Source organism: Puma concolor, chromosome D3, assembly GCF_028749965.1.
Source record: "Puma concolor isolate L17-30 chromosome D3, mPumCon1.1.hap2, whole genome shotgun sequence".
NCBI classification, from domain to species: Eukaryota; Metazoa; Chordata; class Mammalia; order Carnivora; family Felidae; genus Puma; species Puma concolor.
Genome location: NC_141678.1, coordinates 62,990,208 through 63,013,548, shown reverse-complemented (window position 1 = coordinate 63,013,548; position 23,341 = coordinate 62,990,208). Strand labels below are relative to the sequence as shown.

The 23,341-nt window shown below is 35.0% G+C and overlaps 1 protein-coding gene across 1 annotated transcript in view; it reads right to left on the bottom strand.

The window, feature by feature from the left end:
- Positions 1–23,341, bottom strand: part of PIK3C3 (phosphatidylinositol 3-kinase catalytic subunit type 3) — a 152,139-nt gene that overhangs the window by 76,954 nt on the left and 51,844 nt on the right. The window contains exons 6-12 of the mRNA XM_025931079.2: positions 22,967–23,062; positions 20,290–20,361; positions 16,987–17,091; positions 16,209–16,301; positions 7,396–7,581; positions 2,379–2,533; positions 679–769 (exon numbers count right to left, since the gene is read on the bottom strand). Of these exons, the coding sequence (XP_025786864.1) occupies positions 679–769; positions 2,379–2,533; positions 7,396–7,581; positions 16,209–16,301; positions 16,987–17,091; positions 20,290–20,361; positions 22,967–23,062 (798 nt within the window). The remainder of the gene's footprint in view (positions 1–678; positions 770–2,378; positions 2,534–7,395; positions 7,582–16,208; positions 16,302–16,986; positions 17,092–20,289; positions 20,362–22,966; positions 23,063–23,341) is intronic.

Sequence of the window (23,341 nt, the reverse complement as noted above, 5' to 3'; positions counted from 1 at the left end):
TCATTAACTCCTAAAATCTGACTAAAAGCAATATGCATATACATTAAAAAAAAATTAGCTGAACTTTCTAGTATCAAAGCGTGTACTATTTGTTTTCAACATCAGAGATGTGAAAAGTTCTTCTCAAATTAGAAGTCTTGGGGAGAAATTCAACAACATACTTCATCAGCTTCTGCAAATGTACTTCCAAAAGTACCTTTCAGAGTAGTGCTAGCCTATTTGGCCTATTTTACCTCAGAAATCAGTCTACTTATTTAGAAGAACTTCACTTAATTTTTCTCTATGTGTTAAAAACAGCTACTTAGTATAAAAGTCCCAGTATCAAAGTCATACATTTCTACAATGTAATCACAAATACCGACAATTACAGTAATATTCATAAATGTTAACAATAAATATTCTGAGTTTCCTTAATAAAATATTTACGCCCAGTTTATTTTCACATTTCTCATTAATCCATTTATATGCCCAAAGCACCAATAAAATGCCTTGAATTGACTATCTGGCACTTTTTGCTGAGAAGAAAGTCATAAACATACATCATAAAACAAGTTATTTAATAAGGTTGTAATATTTTGTTTATTAATCAAAATCAATGTTTTAAAGACCAACATAAAATGTTCATTTGAAATCTTATAAGATTTCTCCTGTAGGAAACTTGAAAAGCTTTGTACTCACCTCTAGATTTTCACCATCTGAACTGTCTTTTGTTTTGGATGCAGGAGGAGGGGAAGACACTGGAGGAAGAGGGCTGGTTATAATTTGGGAGCTGAAAAAGTAATAGGAGATATAACTGATAGGTAAAATACTCTGCCTATAAGAGAAGATATACATTTTTTAGCATAGTTCACCTCAGCTCTGTCTGGTTAAAGCATCACTTCCTAAAGCATGTTGTGTGCAACACTAGAGTCACATTATAGCCTGGAAAAAGCCTATAGTCAACAAATATGGGCCACAGTCCTCTCGGAAGATTTTTGTGCAAGCTGGCATATTAAAGGTTTTTGATAAGTACTGTAGTTTTTTGAAAAGCCCATTTTAATTTAAACCACCATTTCCCAAACATTTCTGCCCACAAGAGCAGCCCATCTCTTTTTTTTTTTTTTATCTTTTTACAAAATATAGAAGTTAGTGAGCAGCAGACCATAATCGGGAAATACTCAATTACAGCTTACATTACATTGTAAAATCTTAACAGACTTCTAAGAAAATATTCTAGGTGGCAGAAGTAAGAAAGAAGGTAAATAAGCATGACTGGAGACCGAAGACCTCCAATGTACAGTGGAAGACAAAGTCAAGGGTCTGTTCTTTTAAAAACAAAAAATATAAAGCAGACAATAGAAGAAAAAAAATGATCTTTCCCGTTTTTCTGTTCTTCTTCAAATGAAACACAGAAGATAAAAACAGCAGTATCATAATCATAGTGAAAAATTCAAAAACACAAACTTAAGCCCATGGGATAATTGTAATCATTGGACTAATTCAGGAAATCTGAATTCTAGACCTCATCTGTCATTAACAAATCTCATGACCTTCACAAAATAATTTTCATCAATGAGCCTCAGGTTTCTCACCCAAAGGTGAGAAAATTTGTCTCAAATTCTTTAAGATTTTATGGAAACCAAAATGGCAAAGTAGAAAGAACATGGGCTTTAGAGTCAACTCTACCATTTGCAGGATATAAGACTCTGGACAATTAACTTCTTGTTCAGTCCTTCATTTCTAAATTAGAGATATGAATATGTACTTCAGAGGGTTATTAAAATGACTTAATGTATGTGGGCCCCCTCACAGTGTCTGCTACAGAGGTGGGAGTTCTTAATTGTCATTGTTGTTAACAGCTTTTAATTCAAGTACTATGGCATTTTTTTTTATTATGACTACTAAAAAGGTGCAAAGCATAAAGGTGTAAAACATAAACTTTACAATAAAATATTTGAGTCCACTACCATGCCCCACCATTTGTTTTATTTTTGCATGAGCAGTTTCTAACTCTTACCAAGCACTATCTTAAGTGCTTTATGTGTATTAACTCATTTAATCTTCCAACAACCTGCAAAAATCAGTTACTATTATTATATTCCCATTTTTAAGATGAGAAACTGGGGCCAAGCAGAGATTATGCACCTTACACAAGTTTACACAGCTAGTAAGTGGCAGAGTCAAGATTTTCACTCAAGTATTCTGACTCCACAGCTTGCAAAACACTGCTCTGTAATACAGTAATGTGTGTTCTGTGAGTGCATATGTCACATTTATCGGTACAACTTTAAACTCAGTACCAACTAGGGCCTGGTACATCTAAGGAAAAAGGAAAGGAGAAATTTGAAAAGAGGGGAGACTATTAGATTTGAACATAAGTCCTCCCTGCATATCCATACCTATCTATTTCTGCAGAATTGATTCCAGAATTTGACACACTCTCTGACACTGAACCCTGACTATCCTTCTTGGTAGGTTCTAATCCATTCTTTATGTCATCAAAATTTTCATATTTGAGAGCCTGGACCAGCTGTAATAGGTACATCAACAAATCCTGGAAAACAAACAAACAAAAATAGGCTAATATTAGAAAAACAAATGCAACTGATTATAGACATCATTTATTCTTTTTTTTTTTTTTTTTTTTTTTTTTTTTTTTTTTTTAAATTTTTTTCAACGTTTATTTATTTTTGGGACAGAGAGAGACAGAGCATGAATGGGGGAGGGGCAGAGAGAGAGGGAGACACAGAATCGGAAACAGGCTCCAGGCTCTGAGCCATCAGCCCAGAGCCTGACGCGGGGCTTGAACTCAGGGACCGCGAGATCATGACCTGGTTGAAGTCGGACACTTAACCGACTGCGCCACCCAGGCGCCCCAGACATCATTTATTCTTAAATATCAAGCTAACAGTTTAGTTTCATCTACCACTTATCAGCTGTGCTACTTTTGGCAAGTTACTGGGTTATTTAACCTCTTGCTGCCTCACGGGGTCCTCATCTGTAAAATGGACAAATCTATACCTTAGAGATAAGTTGTGAGGATTAAATCAGTTAATAGAAGAAAGTCACAAAACAGTGCCTGGCACAGAGTAAATGGCCAACAAATACATTTAAAGTGGTATCCAAAAAGCAAGGCAGAAAACAAAAACAAGGATTAAGATGGTTTATGTAAAACTAAAAAATTTAGAAAGGATCCTGTTTTCAGCAATGGATCAGAAAACGGCATTTTATGTCTAAGATTTCATAAGAAACTCCAAATTTTCAAGTTCTCAAAGAATTCCTGTTTCATAAACTTTTCTGGTTAGGATTTTTTTTTTTAATCCTGAGTCCTTTCTTCTTTTTTTTCCTTGAGAGCTCAGGTTTTAGAGAATCTGGGTTGCTACCTAAATGGAAAAATCCTATAAAACAGACATTTTAATTTTAACACTCTTGGTTACAGGAAAAGCTTACTTTCCTGCCAACTAGCAATAATGGCTTAAAAAAACAAATGCCCAAGGTTAAATTTCCCATACTGATATTGACAATCAACACGATAATTAGGACTCAAAAGTGTCAACAAAATCGTTTTTACTTTTCTGAGTTTTCCTTTAATGTAAAAAGACTCTTCCAGTTTAATGTTTAGCATGGATATGAAGCCTATCTTACTCTCCATAAATGTAGTTCTTAGCCCTTCTCAATGACTATTAAGAAAACTCCCAAAGTGTCACTTTTAAAACCAATTATAAACTGAAGAAATCCACACAACTCAAACACTTTTTTAAAGTTTCATTATCTTCGAGTTCTACTTGCTACTCACCTAGTTAGCCCCTCAAAACTCATAATCAGATAATTGTTGAGACTTGATGAATACCACCTCAATCTCAGTCTCCTCTTTAGGCCTATAAGCCAAGTGAAATCCCCTGTCAGAACTTCAGTCAGGATCCACACTTTCCTTCCTTACTTGTAACAGCTATAGAATTTGTAGTTATTTGCTTATTTACTCTTCATCTTCTCCAGTTTACTGCAAACTCCATGAGGACAAAGTCCACTCCCAACAACCTATTTTCGTTTACTTTATACTCTACTGTATTCTTTTTCGTACCTTTTTTCTTACATTGACATAGTCAATATTTTTATCATTATCTAAATAGCGACAGGGGAAGAATACACAGGATTTCACGACTAACTATGATTTTGCCACAAAAAAATTAAAGTTTAACTGGCCTATTCATTCATATTCAAATATATCAATGTCAGTGGCCACAGAAATCAAATGACTGTGTCAGAGCACCTCTACAGTGTTTTGTTCTCTAAAAATCATTTTTTTTTAATGTTTATTTATTTATTTTGAGAGAGAGAGAGAGACAGAGAGACAGAGTTCGAGCAGGACAGGGGCAGAGCAAGAGGGAGAGAAAAAGAATCCCAAGCAGACTGTCAGCACAGAGCCCCATGCAAGGCTCGATCACACAAAGCATAAGATCACAGCCTATGCGAAAATCAAGGGCTTAAAGGACTGGGCCACCCAGGTGCCCCAAAACCATTTTTTAACTGGAGTAATAAACATCTGATTTTCTACTATTATTTTGAGACTTATGACATCTAATAGCAATAGGTATGCTTTTTCAAAGGGAAAAAAGGTGAATTTCATAACAAAAAATTGATTAATATATTTAATGACAAATATCCTTCTCAGGAGAATTAAGTAATTGTGTTTCACTGCTAAGCATGCTTCGAAAATGCTGCTCAGTATATCACCTGTTATGTTTTCCCAATTATAGAAGACTTTCCACATGAAATCAAAAGGGCTATATCATTATTAAATTCCCCACAAAGGAGGAATTCAGAAGAAAACGTTCCTCTTTTTGTCACTCATCACTATCTGATTTGTTGGTTTGGTATTCTATATTCAAACTATACTTTCCTTCATTTGTACAAAGTCTATTTGCTCGTTATATAGTCACATCTTGAAAAACATAAAATTCCTCTAAGCATGAAGGACATAGCATTGGAGTAAAACAAAAGAAAAGATCAGGTTTCCATCTGAGGCAATTCAGTAAAATTTCCCAAGAGCTATGGAATATTATCTAGATAGTGATCACCATTTCTCTCAATAACAAGTTAATTCTAATGCTTCAGGGTACACAGGCAAAATTCTGTATCAAAAATCACTAAGTGACTTCCCATTTCTTATTGATTTAAGAGTAATTCTTCATATAGGCATTTACAGTTAGAAGGACACAGGTTCTGATCTTACATCCTGAACAGCTAGCTACATACATCCCACATTCCAGTTAAAGTGAAATACTTGCTATTTTCTTATTACTTTTCACTCTCCTTGCCTTTGCTGATTTTGGTCTCTCCACTTAAAATGTAAACTCATGTCCAACTGTGAACATTTACTCTTCCTTTAATGAGTATCTCAAATGCCACTTCCTCCTCAAACTCTAATGGGGAACCTCTCCTTTTGAACCACACAACAATAAGAAATACAGTTTTTAAAAAATTCCTAAAGGGACACCTGGGTGGCTCAGTTGTTAAGCATCCGACTTCAGTTCAGGTCATCATCTCATGGTTTATGAGTTCGAGCCCCACACTGGGCTCTGTGCTGACAGCTCAGAGCCTGGAGCCTGCTTTGGATTCCGTGTCTCCCTCTCTCTGCCCCTCCCTACTCACCTTCTCAGTCTCTCTCTCTCAAACATAAACATTAAAGAAAAAAAAATTTATAAAAATAAAAATAAAAAATTCCTAAATAGAATATTAGCAAATTAAATTCAGAAAGGTATTCAAAGATTAAGATCTCTAAAACCTAAAAAAAACTACCATATTTTGCAATTTAAAGTGTACACAATGTTTCTATCATTATCCTCTACCTAATAACAAAAATTCTAAAATGGTCTGGAAATAGTTCAGTACCTGCATGAATACAGCTATCTCCAGAGACAATTAAATACTAAGCTAGAAGCTTGTGAGGGAATTGAAATAAGACAATCAAAAATTAGGACTGATAATTTTTCTATTTAAATTCTGAACCCACACGAAGGTACTGTCTTGACTGTAGCCCAGAGGCCTTTAGCTAAACGCTATGACTCATATCAAACATTGAGAATTAATGATTTAAGTTAAATTTCCAATTAATTTCACAATAAATATTTCAACATTTCTACATTTCAAATAAATATGTAATAAATTTTACTTGTGATACAGTAAAGACAGTGAGGAAGAAGATAATATGCTGAATCACAATGCTTAGGATTGCTTTTTGACAGGAGGAGTAAAAAACACTGTTCCAATAAAATTATACAACAGCTGAGATTTGCCTCCAAATAATCCGGTGAAGGGTAGGAAAAGGGGAAGAGAAAATAAGTGGTGTTACAGATGAAACAAGACTAGCTGTGAGCTGGCAACTGAAGATGGGTAAATGATATGTGAGCATTCACTAGACTATTTACTTTAGTGCTCATATTTTACTATAATTAAAGACATACATCGACCTTAGTGCTATGTTTTGCCACTACAAATTCAAAATGACTTTTTTTAAAAAAAGATCTTCAGTATTAGTTATTCTATGGAGTCAACATTGCTATATACATCGAGACTTGAGAAAAGTTATCCTGTATCCCATAAGCCCTGCAGGCTAGCATAAATTATTAGGTTATGTTTGGAAAAGGCATTCATTCACCATATAAAAATTAGTACGTTAAAAAACTTGCTGGATTACTCTATCTTATTAGGAATAACTCCAATTCAAAATCCAGCAATGCTTTGTGTCCACAGAGTGTTCCTCCTTCCCTGGTGGTTTTATATGTATATAAATAGCCAGCATAAAGTTTGCAGGCTTGGCTTTCCAGAGGATTCAAAACCACCTTCAGAAAATCTACATATACACGTAATTGTCAGCAGCTGAAAGTTTAAAGGAGAAGTTTGAAGGAGAATAAGATGACCATGCATCTCTATGCTTTAAAGGCCCCAAGGGCTTCTCAAGGCTGCAATTAAATGTGGCTTGTTGTATACTGACTGATAGAGGGGATCTGAATTATTCCCTAGCTGGTGCCGCATTAAACCATTTTTCATTAGAATTCCTTTTTCCAGACAGAGCAATACAAGCTCTGCTGCCAGGTAAATGTCCTGGGAGAGATTGTCCTATCATGTAACAGATCAGGAAGTAAATTTTCATTTCACAGAAGAGTCCTTGGAGGAATATTTTAATTTTACTTCTGAAAACACACCTAGTATATCCTCTTCCCTTCTAAAAATCTCTCTTTTTCTCTCTCTGGTCTGGTCTACCTATCTCTCTCTCTCTCCCTCTCTCTACCGTACACACACACACACACACACACACACACACACACACAGGACTGAGTGGGGAGGAGTAAATGAGTCTATAATCAGGCTCTAGTTTAAAATGTACCCAAAGAAGAGTAATGAGTAACAATGTACCTCATCATCTGCCTGTCGCAACCGGGCAACAGCATAACGCCTCACAGTTGGATTGGTGTAATGGGAGGATAAAAGCTCCAAGGAGTCCTCTACATCCATTGGCTTCCATTTTCCTAGAAGTTCCAATGCCTGTTTAGCCTCCTGAGGTAAATCCCAATTAACACATTTCAAGAATTTTGTTAAAGCCTAAAATCAGAAAAGATTTTAACATTAGAAACAACAGCCTATTTACCTGGGAAAAGGAAAGGTCAAGAGTGAGTAGGCAGAGTTTCCCACTTGGTCCTGATGACAAAGTCACAGAATTGATGACAGACTCCATGTGTAACCACTAAACATAGTTACACATATGTTCCTAGAAAAATACTGCAGGACAGAAAGAAAAAAAAAAAAAAGCATGTTCCCTGTAACTTTACATTTTTCAGCTTAGTTTTTTCTTTGTTTTTTTAAGGTTTTATTTATTTTTAACAGAGAGAGAGAGACAGAGCGTGAGTAGGGGAGGGGCAGAGAGAGAGGGAGACACAGAATCCGAAGCAGGCTCCAGGCTCTGAGTTGTCAGCACACAGCCAGACACGGGGCTCGAACCCACAAGCTGTGATGAGATCATGACCTGAGCCAAAGTCAGACACTTAACGGACTGAGCCACCCAGTCTGAACCCACATGAAGGTACTGGCTTGTACCTTGTACCTTGTACCTTGTACCAGGCGACCCTACATTTTTCAAGTTAAACCACTATACAGAGCACTACAAATTTTTAAGTTTTCTTTGACTTTTCCTCATTTTCCTTTTTTATTTTAAAATAGCGCAGGCCTTGGGTGCCTCCTTCAGTGAAGTATTCAAATTCGGCTCAGGTCATTATCTCACGGTTCCTGAGTTCAAGATCCGGATTAGGACTCTGCTGACAGCACGGAGCTTGGAGCCTGTTTCAGATTCTGTGTCTCCCTCTCTCTGCCCCGCCCCCCCCCCCCCCCCCCGCCCTCTCTCTCTCTCTCAAAAGTAAATAAACATTAAAAAAATTTTTTTTTTTAATAACAAAATAGTGCAGGCCTCAAGACATGGAAATAAAGAGGCGTACATATTCTCATGAGATGTTTTACAAACAACCTTCATTTTACAACATCAACATGGGACATGAAATATTGCAGCCAATAAATAAAAAGAGTTCAAAGTCAAGCAAAGGTACAATCCCTACCACGAACCTCACTCTCAAACCTCCCCAGGATCACTGGGTTTCCTAGATACTCACACATGAGGGCTCAAACTAAATTAAATATGTACATCTCTTACACAGAGAAGTAACTATTTTAAAAAACAAACAAAAACTCCACACAAACAAGCATAGAGAAAAACACAGAAGCAGCAACAAATATTCTATGATTCAGCTACCTGTTTGTAGTATCTTTCTGGAACCTCACTTCTTTAGACAAGCAGCATAACTATCTAAAGTTTTTACAAGATTGTCCAGGTAAATAAATGACCTTCGAGCATATCATTCATGGTTGCATACATAATAAGTGCTCTTTTACCAAGGTTGTATATTTGTTCTCCATAAAAAACTATCTCTATTGTCACATCTCCCCACTGGGAACAGTTTCCTGGCTGATCCCATTTTCTTCTTTCTCTTTGTCTATGAATTCATCTCTTGAACAAAGATAACTTTAAAATTTAAAATTCCTGGGGCACCTGGGTGGCTCAGTCGGTTAAGCGTCCGACTTTGGCTCAGGTCATGAATTTGCAGTCTGTGAGTTCGAGCCCCGTGTCGGGCTCTGTGCTGACAGCTCGGAGCCTGAAGCCTGCTTTGGTTCTGTGTGTCCCTCTCTCTCCCTCTCTGCCCCTCTCCTGCTCATGCTCTATTTCTCTCTGTCTCTCAAAAATAAACGTAAAAAAAAATTTTTTTTTTTTTTAATTTAAAATTCCTGTTCTGCCCAACTAAAATCTTTTCATTAGTAATCTAATACAGTTCTGAAGAAAATGCCCTTTTGGACAACAAAACACAGTTATTGGTTAGTATGACATAAAATGAACCCTAATGCCCATGACCTAACTTATTCTTGATTTAAGTAAATTAAGCAAAAAGGCCCAATGGAGATTATCTAGTCCAGTGCTCAAACTGTATATAATCTCAATGAAGTCAGTGGCTTGCCTGTCACCTCAAAATGGTGAAGAAGCTACACCCAAAACTGGGATCCACTAACTCTGAGCCCATGCATCTTTCACCAGATGGTTCATCCCTACCATTAAGGCACTGCCATCTCCTAACTGGCTAAATCCATGCCCCGTAGAGCCATTATTCCATCAACACTGATCTCCTAAATCCATTACCAATTCCTGTCCATTATTTCCCAAGCAATATTTCCTGCATTTTTCCCCTCAGCTTGATTCTCACTACACCACACATTTAGAGTTTAGCATAGCCTTCTAGCTAAGAGCCTTAATACCAGTTTCTCTTCTAATCATTTCACAGGAATTCTCAGAAGCTCAAGTTGGAAGTAATGTTAGCATGAACCACCAATTGTCAACAGAAATGTATCTTCTAATATCCCTGACAAAAAGAGACTTAATATTTAAGTAATTCCAGTGGCTAATTTCTAAAGTACCTACTTTGAAGCCATTTTTGTTGTTTTTTAACTATAATGAACCAAAAGACAGAAGTGTTTTCATGTAACTTCCTCCCAATGTCCGTTTCATTGTGGAGAATGAGAGTAAATTTAACTCCCCCCCCCATACATGGACAACTTTTCCAACAGTTAATGATGACTACCATATTGTTATAGTGTGGTTTCCCATTAGATAATAGGATCACTCTAATTTACAAAACAAAACAAAAAACAAACATAACAACAAAACCTTGGCTTCTTTCTCAAAACACTTCAATGATACTTCTCACCACAATCCTTTCTCATTAAGCTAACTCCCATTCTCTATGCTTCAACCAACTTAACCTAATTAATACATCACTCTCTAATTCCTGTCTACAAGCTTTCCCCATGCTCTTCACCCAAACAGTAATGTCATCTTCAAGGCCAGCTTGTCAGACTCAACTTTTCCAGTAAGTTCTCAGCAACTTTGAGCTCTTCCTTTAGTACTTACCTCAATTTTACCCCTTTCATTCAAATGATGCTCTTCTTAACTGCCAAACACTTTTGTGGGCATTCTTATCTCTACAACTGGAGTCTGTTCCGAAAGGGTAGCTATCCATTTCTTCAGTACCGACAGCATGCCATTTAGCACAGTGCTCCCTCTCCATGTAAGAACACAGACCACCCTTCTAACTTATTCCATGCATTTTATTTTTCACTTCTAGAATGCATTTCTATGTTGAATGTTGAAACAAAGCAATACTTCTTAAGTAACTACAGCAAAACCTTTTCCATTTCACAGCACATCAGCAGTCTTAATAGAAATGTGCAGATATGTACTTACAAGCAAATCTTGCAGCATGCTGATGTACTCAGCTCAGTAACTGAAACAATCTAACCCCCAGATTCTCAGATTTACAGATTTACTAGTAAGATTTATAGCATGCTGCTTCCAAGGAACTTAAGACACTGTACAAAGAATTATACAACTTTCTAATGCTGAATGTTACAAATGTAAGCAAAGAGGTAGTAGAATGAAGAAGGAAAACAAGGAGAAGGGAAATGAGAAAGATAGAAAATGTAAGAATCTGAAGCAATAGTAATACTTAATTCCTGGCCCTTTAAAGATGCTGTACTGATGTATGTAAATTTAAGGATTCAAAAGCAATTTTATCTTTAGAGTTTCCACTGATAAATGGAGAGTACAGGCTTTCGAGCCAGAGTGTTTGAGGTCAAATCCTAATTCCCAGCTCCATGACTTTTTGGCTGAGTCACCTCTAGCACATTATTTAACTTTTAAGTGACTTGTCCTATAAAGTTGCAGTAATGATTAAATAAGTTACTGAACGCAAATGTTTAGAACAGTACTTTGGAAATAAAATATATTTGATGTTAATTATTTTATCATCTGATATTATTGTTATTCTACTTCTGATGTTGGGTGCAATGTCAAATGACAACATTACCACTTTTATTGCCATGTTTTAAATAGCAGTATTTCCAATTTTTTTTTTTAATGTTTATTTTTGAAAGAGAGATAAAGAGCAAGCAAGGGAGGGAGGGCAGACAGAGAGAGGGAGACACAGAATCGGAAGCAGGCTCCAGGCTCTGAGCTGTCAGCGCAAAGCCTGATGCGGGGCTCAAACTCACAAACCATGAATCATGACCTAAGCCAGACACTTAACCGACTGAGCCACCCAAGTGCCCCTAAATAGCAGTATTTAATTAACCTCCCTTCTGATCTTAGAACCTCTTCACTATTATCTCCTATTCTTAGAATCACATTCACAATCACTTCAGAGCTGAAAAAAACTATGTTCATCATATATATCTCTATTTTTAACTTCTACCAACTAAGTTATGGGAAATTTCTAATTTGTTGCTAAAGGGAAATCTATTCCTCTACTCAGGACACTTCTGACAACAAATGTGTCGTTTTCCACACGAAACAATTGCTTAATTCTCTGAGAACACCAACTAGATGTCCCAAAATCTAGTTCAATTCTGAAACTACCTGGAGTTACTGAAGATTCCACAGGTTAAAGGGTCAGTCTCACAAAACTGCTTCCTGTTTTAGAGCCAATTACAAATTTTGGATCCCCAGGTTGCCCACACTTGTGTGTGACTTGGCTACAAATCAGAAGTTACCAATGACACCTTCCTCAGGCTCAGTAATTTGCTATAATAGCTCACAAAACTCAGAAATACTTTACTTATTACTACTGGTTTATTACAAAGGATACAAAATGAATAACCAGATGAAAAGGTACATTGGACAGGTCTGGAAGGGTCCCAAGCAGAGGTGGTTCTGTCCCTATAGAGGTTTGGAAATGCCCCTCTCCTGTCACATGAATGCATTCACCAACCCAGAAGCTCTACAGACCTTGTCGTCATAGGTTTTCATGAAGGTTCCATTACATAGATTTGATTTATTCTGGCCAGTGTTGATTAATGCAATGCCTAGTCCCTCTCCCAGAAGTCATGGGGTGGGGTTGAAAATTCCAACCCTCTAATCATATTCATCTGGTTGGTTCCTCTAGCAACCAGCTCCATCTTGCAAGAATCACCTCATTAGCATAAACTCAGGTATGGCTGAAAGGGGCTTATTATGAATAACAAAAAGACACCACCCCCATCCCTACCACTCAGGAAATCCCCAGGGCTTTAGAAACTGTGCCAGAAACAAAAACCAAGTATATATTCTTATTAGATCACAGTATCACAGTTGTGCTTCTAATTTCAAAATTGAAAATATCTGCTCACCCTGCTCCTTCCATTTGCCCTATTTCATTATTTCAGGCACTCGAGCCTAACTCCTGGGAGTTGTCACCAAGTCATCTTACACATTCTCCTCTCCTTCCCCTGCCCTCCAAGATCACTCTCAAAATCATACATGAGTCTCCTAATTAGGTCTCTTCTTTCATTCTCAGATCTGCTCCAACCCACCCTGATTCAACTTCCTTAAAACATCACTTCTTAAGACATACTCTGTTGCTTTAGTGGTTTCCTATCACCAGTGAAATCCAACTCCCAAGCTAGAATCCAAGGCTCAAACTGACTCCAACTTATTTATTTCATAACCATTCACACAAATTTTTCTGTCTCTGAACTTAACATGCTGCCTTACTCATGCTTTTCTTCTCCATGAAAAATGATCATCACATAAAAAATATCATCGAAGCTTATTCAAACTTTAAGACCAATCTTTTGCTCTGTGAAATTTCCTTCATATCATAGCACACTGATCTTGCTATACTCTACATATCTATTATAGTAATTACCTAAATGTTTATTAGGAGGATAACCTTTAATCAATTTACATGCTTATGTTTCCCCATTTTGATTCTGTATAAATATCCTTTCCCTAAAAACAGTTTTAATTTATATAAAGACAGAGAAATGGTATCTCGAAGCCTAGAGTCTAAATATTACTAGGCCAAAGTGGTAACTTTGCTTGCTGAAGTGAATTCATTTCTGCTCCTCATCGACTTCTTGACAGCACAAATATGATTATTGTCCTGATGTTACGGTCCCAACAGCTACTTCAGGAAAGCCTCATATGAACATTCAGTGCATCACTATTACCTCCACTGTGTGACAGTTCCTATGCTTTTTTTCCCCCAAAGATAACAGAAAGGCATTAAGAAAGTTATTTTCAATTAACATTTTTATAAGAAGCCATTTACCATTTATTGGTTTTGAAAAGTTACAATATTCACATTTTGGATTTCATAATAATAAGCCACTTTCCATACTATGTAGAAATAGTTCTACATAGTATGGACCACAAATTTTTAAAATGTTCCTGAATTTCACTGGTTTTGCTAGATAAAGTGATTACTGTGAACTTCGTAGGTGCAACATCACATCCAGAGTAGAAGGTTTTCATCCAAAATACTTAAGACAGGTCATTTAGAAAAAAATAGGTGGAAAGACCAAATTTAATTAAAAAGTAAATAAGAAATGTAAGTTTGTAAGAACTAATTTCCATCAATTTTTGACCACTGTTTTCTCTACACCAAATCTTTTCAGCTTCAGGGCCCAATGCCAAATAACCTAAATCAGTTTCAGAGAAACTGACACGGAAAGAACTTCTTTGTGTAAGTAAATTAAGGGACAGGAGTACAAGAGTATTTGTTTTCTACAAAACCCATTTTAAATTATTACAAAGACACAAATGTGGCTGTGTGAATAATTCCTCTGGTCACTTGAAAGCCAATATATATATCTGCTCTACTGAAAAGTGCTTCCCAAACATTAAGAAATATTGTTTGTTCTACTCCAGTGATCATAAGAATCCTATAATGTGTCCTGAGAACTGAAGTTTCATCACCCACATTTCAAAAACTTGAAATCAACTAGTTAAATGAAACTTGTCACATACTTTATATCACTTGAGCATTTTATTTCTTTTGCACATATCTGGAAGTAATTGAATTTCGGTGGGAAGTGACTACTTGTTTAAACAAACAATTTTTCTTGCAAGTGTTTCTATCTAAGGCAGTTCTGCTCTGTAAATCTTTTCTATGCTTCTTGAACCCATACATTCTAACAGGTTTAATTCAATATCTTGCTGTGTGTTTTAGCAAACACTCTTCTACATTCAAGATGCAATTTCTGTGACCAAGGTTTTTCTTCATTTAACAGAGTATCATGTACTAACTCAATCTTTTTATGAAACCCAGAATCACAACCTAAGTTTTTATTGATGAATATTTCCTTTTTTGCAGTCATGAAGAGAATAACACTCAAAGCTATAGGAAATTTAAAATTCTTTTTTCACTCTTGTTAAGGATGTAAGGAGAGTTAATATAATTCATCTACAAAGAATTTCCCAAGGCATCAATAAAAGATAAAGAAGTAAAGCTGGAAAGTTTAAGATGAGCTGCAATTGAATTTTTACCTTTACTTTAGAAATGAAAAGAAATAAAATTGTTTCAGAAAAACAAGTTAAAGTAGCTAAAGACTGTCTCATGAGATTGTAAAACATATTCATTCATTCTCATATAATTATGTAATTTAATAGCTTTCTGACAGATATTAATTTTCCTGTGCTGCTATGTTTTGTGCCCAACACATTTCATAATTCCTGCTGAGGCATGTACGTGATGTTGCAAATATTTTCTCTAAAATCCACTAAGTTCTCCTCTAATTCACAGATGTGAGCACATCAAGATGGTATAAGAGCTTTGTGCTTCTTGCACAGGTTCCTCAATGTCTTTAAGACTCAAGCTTCCTCATATACAGAACACTCATGATCACACCAACATTCTGGGGTTGTTGTGGGATTTAAAAGATCCCTGGCATACTGTGGCTGATTAACAGATACTGGTTATTATTCTTATATCTTAAAGGTTAGCCCTTGAACCTATGTTCTAAGAATTTACAGACTATTTTAAGAACTAAAAGAGACTTAAAGTTCACATTTAATCAACTCATATTAAATATGAGAAACTAAAATTCAGACAGGTGGAAGTGATTTGCCAGTACTCAAAAAGCTTCTTAGTGGCAACAGTAAGACTCAGAACCAAGTCCCTAGACTGTAATCTAGTGCTGACTACTTTATCCTAATTCTCTCCAGAAACTTAGTAACTCAATGGTTGCATTAAGAAAAGCAAATGTCTAGTTCTGACCTTGCCTCTATTCCGCATGCCAAGATGGATCCCACTCTATGACTCAACTTATACATTTCAAATTACATTTCTCATACTCCCTCTCCAGGCACATCTCCTCCAAAGTTCTATATTCCTTTTAATAACATAAATAGTTTGGTAGTCATCCAAGTTCAAAGAGGTGAGAACCATGAAGATAGAGGTGAAACATTTACTCTGCATCTACTATGTGCCAGGTACTTGGCCAGGTTATTCACCAGTATTACCTCACCTATCAAGGATTGTCATCACCAGAAAAATGAGGAAACCAAGCTTCCAAGGCAATTCTCCTCACCTTACCTAGTAAGAATAAGTAGTGTTACCAAAAGTGAACCCAAGTCTCTCTGATTTAACCCATTCAAACTATGCACCTATACATAATCTATGCAGCAACAAACTGGTACATGTATCTTTGTGTATATATCCTTTGTAATATTTAAAAAATGAAGTATCATATATATTGCTCTATAGCATGTTTTTATTTTGACAATAACATTTTATTTCCATGGCAGTTTTACCTCTCCTGTTCATTAGTAACAAATTTTGCAAATAAATCTGATATACGAAAATATTCAAGATACTCACTTTTTCTTGATTAGTGAGATAATATCTAAACTTCCAAACAAGATCTTGTTCTTCATATGTAAGTTGCTTGGTTGGTGGATAACTCACAATAATCTACAACAAAGAAATAAAGAACTACGTTGGTTAAATATATTCTTCCTATGTATTTCCATTTCATTTAAAATTTTTCATTTATTTAAATATTTCTATAATAGAATATTACAGAAGTAGAGAAATGTACATGAAGCAGAGTAAGGCTTAAATTTGCTGTACTTCTCAGTCCAAAAAAGGATATTATTAGAGTGCAGGGACAGAAAAAAACGATGTAATAAGTCACACTCCATATAGAAATCTGTAACTACAGAGCTCATTTAATTCAACCAAAAATAAACCATATCAAAATAATAAAATCCCCCTTTCTTTCCAAAAGGAAAAAGGAAATAAATAATGAACACTTTCCCTGTCAAGTCAAAGCACACAACAATGCATATCTGCACACCAAGGCTTTCCCTCAGGCAATGTACCTTGGGGCCAGTTTCTATATGGTGGCCAGACCACTATATCAAGAAAGTACATACTATTTGTCTCTCTGTCTCCAGGATTAATATATTTTCTTAAAGCCCCAAAATTGATTTCAAAAAACATACAGAAAATGCAAAATTGTTGAAGTTATGCAGATTTCATTACCCTGGAAAACACATGCACCTGAATCACTTTCAAATGAAGTGGTTATCACATCAATTGCAACTAAATTACACATTTCATTATTTTTATATTATTGGTCCATAAATTCTCTTACATTTAGTTGATCTCTTGTGGCAGCATTAGGTTTGAGATCATGGTCAGAAGGTCCACTTCTTAAACTCCGGGCAAGCTTGTGATGTTTGCTCTCAACTAAATTCTCCTATAAATTATTTATAAAATTAATCAATAATGTAAACTTCATCAAAAGGAAGTTTCAATAGCCAATTATAAATATAAAAGTAAGTAGTTGCTTACTTAAAACCATTTTAAAATAATTAACATTTTATTCTTGTTACAACTTTCATCCCCTGTGTATGTTTCTTTTAAATATCACCATATTGAGATAGGGAAACTAAATATGCCTTATGCTTCACTAGTGCCATAATATGCACATACCATTCCAGCTTCTTAAAATATCTCATTATACCCCCTCGTTCTTCATATATTCAAGGCTTTCATACCCACTCGGGTATCACCTTTACTCTAAAATCTTCCCTGACAACCCAGACTAAAGCATTCCCTCTTCCTATGAGCTACTAATGACCCTGGGACATCTGCCAGCAGTGACTGATGGAAGGGATGGTGACCATAATGCTTGAACATACATATGTATACTTGGTATGGACTATTTTAACTATAGCCAAAGCCATTAGTTTTGAACATACTGTCTTTGCTTAAGGGATTTTTTTATTTTATTTTTATTTTGCATGTGTGAATTATCTGTTCATATCTTTTTCCTAATTTCCAATTGGCTTTCTGGTCCTTTATTACTTCAGTTTTTAAGAATCCTCAATACATTAGATACTCATCCCTTTGTCTGTGATGTAGGTCAAAAAGAGTTTCTTCCAGTTTGTCACTTGTCTTTTGACTTTGTTATAGTGTTTTGCCATATGATTGTTTTAACATAGTCACATTTATCAATCATTTCTTTTACAGTCTCTAGATTTTGAGTCATAACATGATTACAAAGCTTTCCCTACACTGACAGTAAAGTACTAGTAAGGTTTCATTTTAATACTTAAATCCCTGATCTATTTGGAATTTTTCTCTACGTATGATGTGAAGTATGGATCTGACTTAATCTTTTTCGAAATGTATGATGTGAGGTATGGGTCTGATTTTATCTTTCTATAAATGGCTAACCAGTTCCCCACGACTATGTTCCAGTAATGAAATGCCACTAATTATCATATACTAATTTGCATATGTACTTGGATCTATTTCTGGGCTTTTTCTGCTGTTCTATCAGTCTATCTGTGTCTATCTGTGTATGTACACGTGCTAGTACATGTGCTTATAATTACAGAAGTTTTATAGTGCTTTATTCTCTGATTCAGTAGTATAATAGCTGGGGGTTTTTTGTTGTCGTTGTTGTTGTTAAAATATAGTCTTCTATTTGGTAAATAATCATGACTACAAACTGAACTAAATTTTTGAGCATAGGGGATAAGGAGAGTAGTTTTGGTTTTTTGTTTTAGTTTTGGATTTCTTTCTATCTTTTTAGTGTTTGCCCACTTGCATTTAAAACTTTTTTAATTGTTTTAAAATTTTTTTTTAATATTTATTTATTTTTGAGAGAGAGAGAAAGACAGAGCTCAAGCCAGAGAGAGGCAGAGAGAGAGGGAGACAGAATGTGAAGCAACCTCCAGGCTCTCATCTGTCAGCACAGTGCCTGATGTGGGGCTGGAACTCACCAGTTAGATCATGACCTGAGCCAAAGTCAGACGCTTAAACGACTGAGTCTTCCAGGCACCCCTGTTTTGTTTTGTTTTAATTACAGTATCCATAATGTTAAAGCTATAATTCTTTTTTTTTTTTTTAAGCTTTATTTATTTTTGAGAGAGAGTGCAAGCGGGAGAGGGGCAGAGAGAGAAGCTAGACAGGAGATCCAAAGCAGGCTCCATGCTGACAGCAGCAAGCCAGATGTGGAGCTAGAACCCAGGAACCACAAGATTGTGATGCTGGGCCGATTTTGGACACTCAACTTAGCCACCCAGGCACCCTAAAGCTATTAACTCTTGATGAGTATCTTCTTTAGAAAAGAATACACTAAAAATACAAACATCTCATTTACCGGACTTTTTGATAGGAGTAACAGTGCTAACTAAGGTCCTGGTATAAAAAACTTTTTTTTTTCTTACATTTTTTTTTAAATGTTTATTTACTATTGAGAGACAGGGGGAGACAGCATGAGCAGGGGAGGGGCAGAGAGGAGGAGACACAGAATCTGAAGCAGGCTCCAGGCTCTGAGCTGTCAGCACAGAGCCCAACACAGGGTGCCCAATGGACTGAGCCACCCAGGTGCCCCCAAAAATCTTTTTTACTGTTGGCTACTTTGAAGGTAAGCATAAAATATGTCCATTCATGTGTTTCAAATATCCAGAATAAAAAATATAATATATATAATATCATCTTATAATGAAAATTCAGTTTCAATTTTAGACATATTAACTCGAACTTATTATACTATGCATAGGGACTGTGAAGGAATTCAGGATGTTTGTTTCTAAAAGATTTGCAAGTGACCTTTTTTTCCCTAATTTTTATGCTTTTTTTCTGCCATCTCTTCCTTTGGTGTTGGGCCATCAGTTATTACTTCCTGCTTTAATGATGTGTATTTACCTCTATCATCATGTTTTTATCTTCTAATATGCCACTTTTAATCCACTTTGGTCTGATTAGGAAGGTAACTAATCCAATTAGAAAGGTAAAAAAAATATGAATAAGATGGTTCAGAGTGATGTAAAGGAGTTTTAAGTGTGAATATCATGGTATCCATTATGCTACTAAAAGTATTTTTTGCCTGAAACTTTCTAAATTTAAAGTCATCTAATTAATCCTCTGGTACAAAGTAAGAATTCTTCCTGTTTCCTATCCCTGAAAGTGCTATCATCTCAAACTTCCATATGTAGGTATCTCTCAAAATCATCCACGTCACCATGATCCAAATAAAAAAGTTCTTGTAGCTACAACAATCTTCCATATTTTCCAACAAAATCAGTCTCCCTATAATTATCCATTGAGCCTACAGTTTCATTCCAGTATAAACAAACTCCCCTTCCACATGACGACAACCTTTCAAATACCTGTTCCCTAAGTTCTCAAGACTACATTCCCTAACTCTTCCAATAATCAAATAAAATGGTTCCCCAATACTATACTCTCCTGACCTTATTTTTAGGTGTTGATACTGTAAAAGTTCACTGAACTTGACTCCAGATAGCTAAAATGGACTTATGAATTACTTTTAGGTGTCTGAATTAGTTACATACTTTTTTAAAAGAAAGTGTATGTGTGGATCCAAGTCATAATCACTGTGGAGAAACACACTTTCATAAGAAATTTGACAATAACTCACCATAGACATCTGAGGATCAGGAACCTTCACTATCTCAAAGCTTGTTAAAATTGGAGATGACTCATCACCATCCTGGGTTACAGTGTAGTAAGTTAAAAAACAGATAAAATTTAACCAAATAGTAAAAAATAATACATGATAATACACATCCTATGTATTTTAATTCTATTTAATGAACATCATTCCTCCCTTTTAAAAAAAAGTTTCTTCTTTCAACTGTATTTTAAAATACATATCCATTTTTTATCTGTTGTTGCTGAGGAAATACTTTGGGAAAAATAAAATCTAACAAAAAGTTGTTACAGTTTTTAGATATATTAGATATAGAAATTAGTAGATTGTTTTTGTAAGTTTTTTTAATTGTTTATAATGATAATGGGTCAAAATTAGTATGTCCTCATTTTCCAACTTAAAACAAGAAACCACAAAGTATAATTAAAATATAATAGTATAAATATGAATAAAATGCACAAGGGATGTGTTGCATTATTTGCAAAAACTACTGAGTAGATGTTGGTAACTTTTCAAATTATCACAATAAAGTTCCATTCAAAGAAGTCAAATTTTAGGTGTGGAGTTAATGTTGCTGAACTTTATACACAGAGACTCAGCAGCATTGCTTCTTAGAGGGACACCTCCTCAATGCAATGCAAACCTGAATAAAAAGAATCAATCCATCAATTATTAAGAAATAAAGCTGCCTTATTTTGTTGGTATTATCATTTTTGAAGAGTATTGGCTTTTATTTTTATCCAAATCAGGCAAGAGAGGTAATTCAGCATAATAAATGTCACTGTGTACATAGTGGGAAAAGCTAAACTAATTAAGGGCAAAATTCATTTCCTCCTAACTGTACATCTTGGATCAAGTTTTTCTGTCAATTTCCAAATGCTAGTATTTCCTTTGTTAGATAATGTGCACAAAACCAGGAGAGACTGAAATAGGGGAAGTACTGTGACTGGACTTTAGTTCAATAATTGAGTCTTACAGAAAACCACAAATTCCCACAGCCGTTGTTTAACAGGCTGGTTCTCAGTCACAATACCAGAAGACACATTTATCAGCCCAACTGTGACAAGTAATCTTCACTAAGGCTATCTGTCACAAAAGACAGGTGACAAGAAAGTCTATTTCCATTAGATTCAATACACTGGCCCAGCAATCTTTACACTAAGTGGAAATATGACAGGGTAGGTAGACAAGCATTAATTTATGAGCAATTTTCAAGAAGCAGTAGAAAGGGGTCAAGAACCTTTTCAAAAATACTTGAAATTCTTCTAATTTTTGTTCTGTTATTATTTCATCTATTATCAAAGCTGTCTCTCAAAAGATTCTTCACATCTCTTATGTTTGAAAGTACCATTTCCATTATCATGTTTTTGCAATATAAACTCCACATGGGCAGGAAATAATGCTTTAAATTATATGAGATATAGTATAAAATGTAAAATGTGAGTTTATTAAAGTGTATTAGTGACAAAATAATTTCACTCATCTGTATTTCCCACTGTTTTTAATGCAGTTTTTCTAATGAATTAATAAACAATGTTAAATAGTCTACCTTCCTAATGTCTTTTTACCAAAGACTATCATTTATAAAATAAAAAGCTGAAACAAGTTAACTTTTCCTAACCTTTTATTAAAGAGAAGGGGTACAAGCCTAAGAGAAAAAGATATATGTTAACTTGAAAAGTATCAAAAAAATGATCATAAATGAACTATATAAACCTTAAAACTCCATTATAAAAAGATCTTTCAAATAATTTATAGTTATAAAAAGATGTATATTTTCAAAAATCACTGAGACAGCTTTAATAAATAACACTAGAGCGTAAATATAATTTAGAAGTGCTGCCTCTAATAAACAAATATACTGCATATAACTATATACTAGAAGAAATATTATTCTATTATGCCATGTATCAAAAAGTCTGTCCTCACCCACGATGATTTAAGCACCTAAGTATTTCCACAATAATACCTGGTTTACGTAGTTCTGAACTATGCATGCAATTATTTCTATAGTGCTTAAATTAAGACCCTTCAACAAGCATTAAAGGCACAGATATTTTTCATCTAGCTACATATCAAACATACACGTACTTTCTTCTGCATAATGAGCAGACCAGAACAAATCCATAAGTGCGTACTTGTTATCCCTCAGTCAGATAACATGGTTTTCTTAATTCTGCATTAATTATATATAAAAAATACATATTTAGAATGGCTTTCATTAGCATACTTATGTAAGGATCACATATAAAATTCCAACACATTATATATGCTTACTCAAATAAGAAGTATACGCTTAATTTTCAACACCTTATCACTTAAAAAAATTATTCTTTTTATTTTTCAAATGAATATCAATTGTTAACAAAGCTATTGCTTTAATGTCCTACTTGTCAATTTACAAAACAATTAATCAAAAAGTTTTTAATCTGTTGCATATTTATTGAATTCTGGAACCCAGAACTCCATTACATGAATGATCGGTTTTTGTAATCTTGTTGTAGCTATATGATCTGATTTGTGTATACACAAACAGCTGCGGCTGACAGCTGTCTGCTGCTATCCTGCAACCAAATAATTCATCTCAGCAGGTACAACAGTAATTTTTTTTAATGTTTCCCCTCCCCTCTACTTCAGAGACTATAAACAGTTCCAAGACAAATACCTTTTCATAATAAACAATACCATATTCCTTATCATCACACTTGACACATCGAAACTCAACCATCAAGTACATGAAATTAGAACTTCTTTTTTCACTCTAAAAAAAAAAAAAAAGATTTTTATGAAAAATAATGATCTTCAACATTCCTTTAAAGGATCAGTAATACATCATTATTTCCAATTCAGGAATACATGACCTATCAAGTACAACTTAAAATGTAGTAAATTTTTATTGCATTATTATAAACACACCGTTTTTATTTTATATAGCACCATTGTTTTATAAAGTAGTGTCTACTATTCTCCTATAACTCCCTCCTCAAAGTCAATGACATTTTTGGTTTATTCTAGTTGGATTATATTATATAAAATCTTG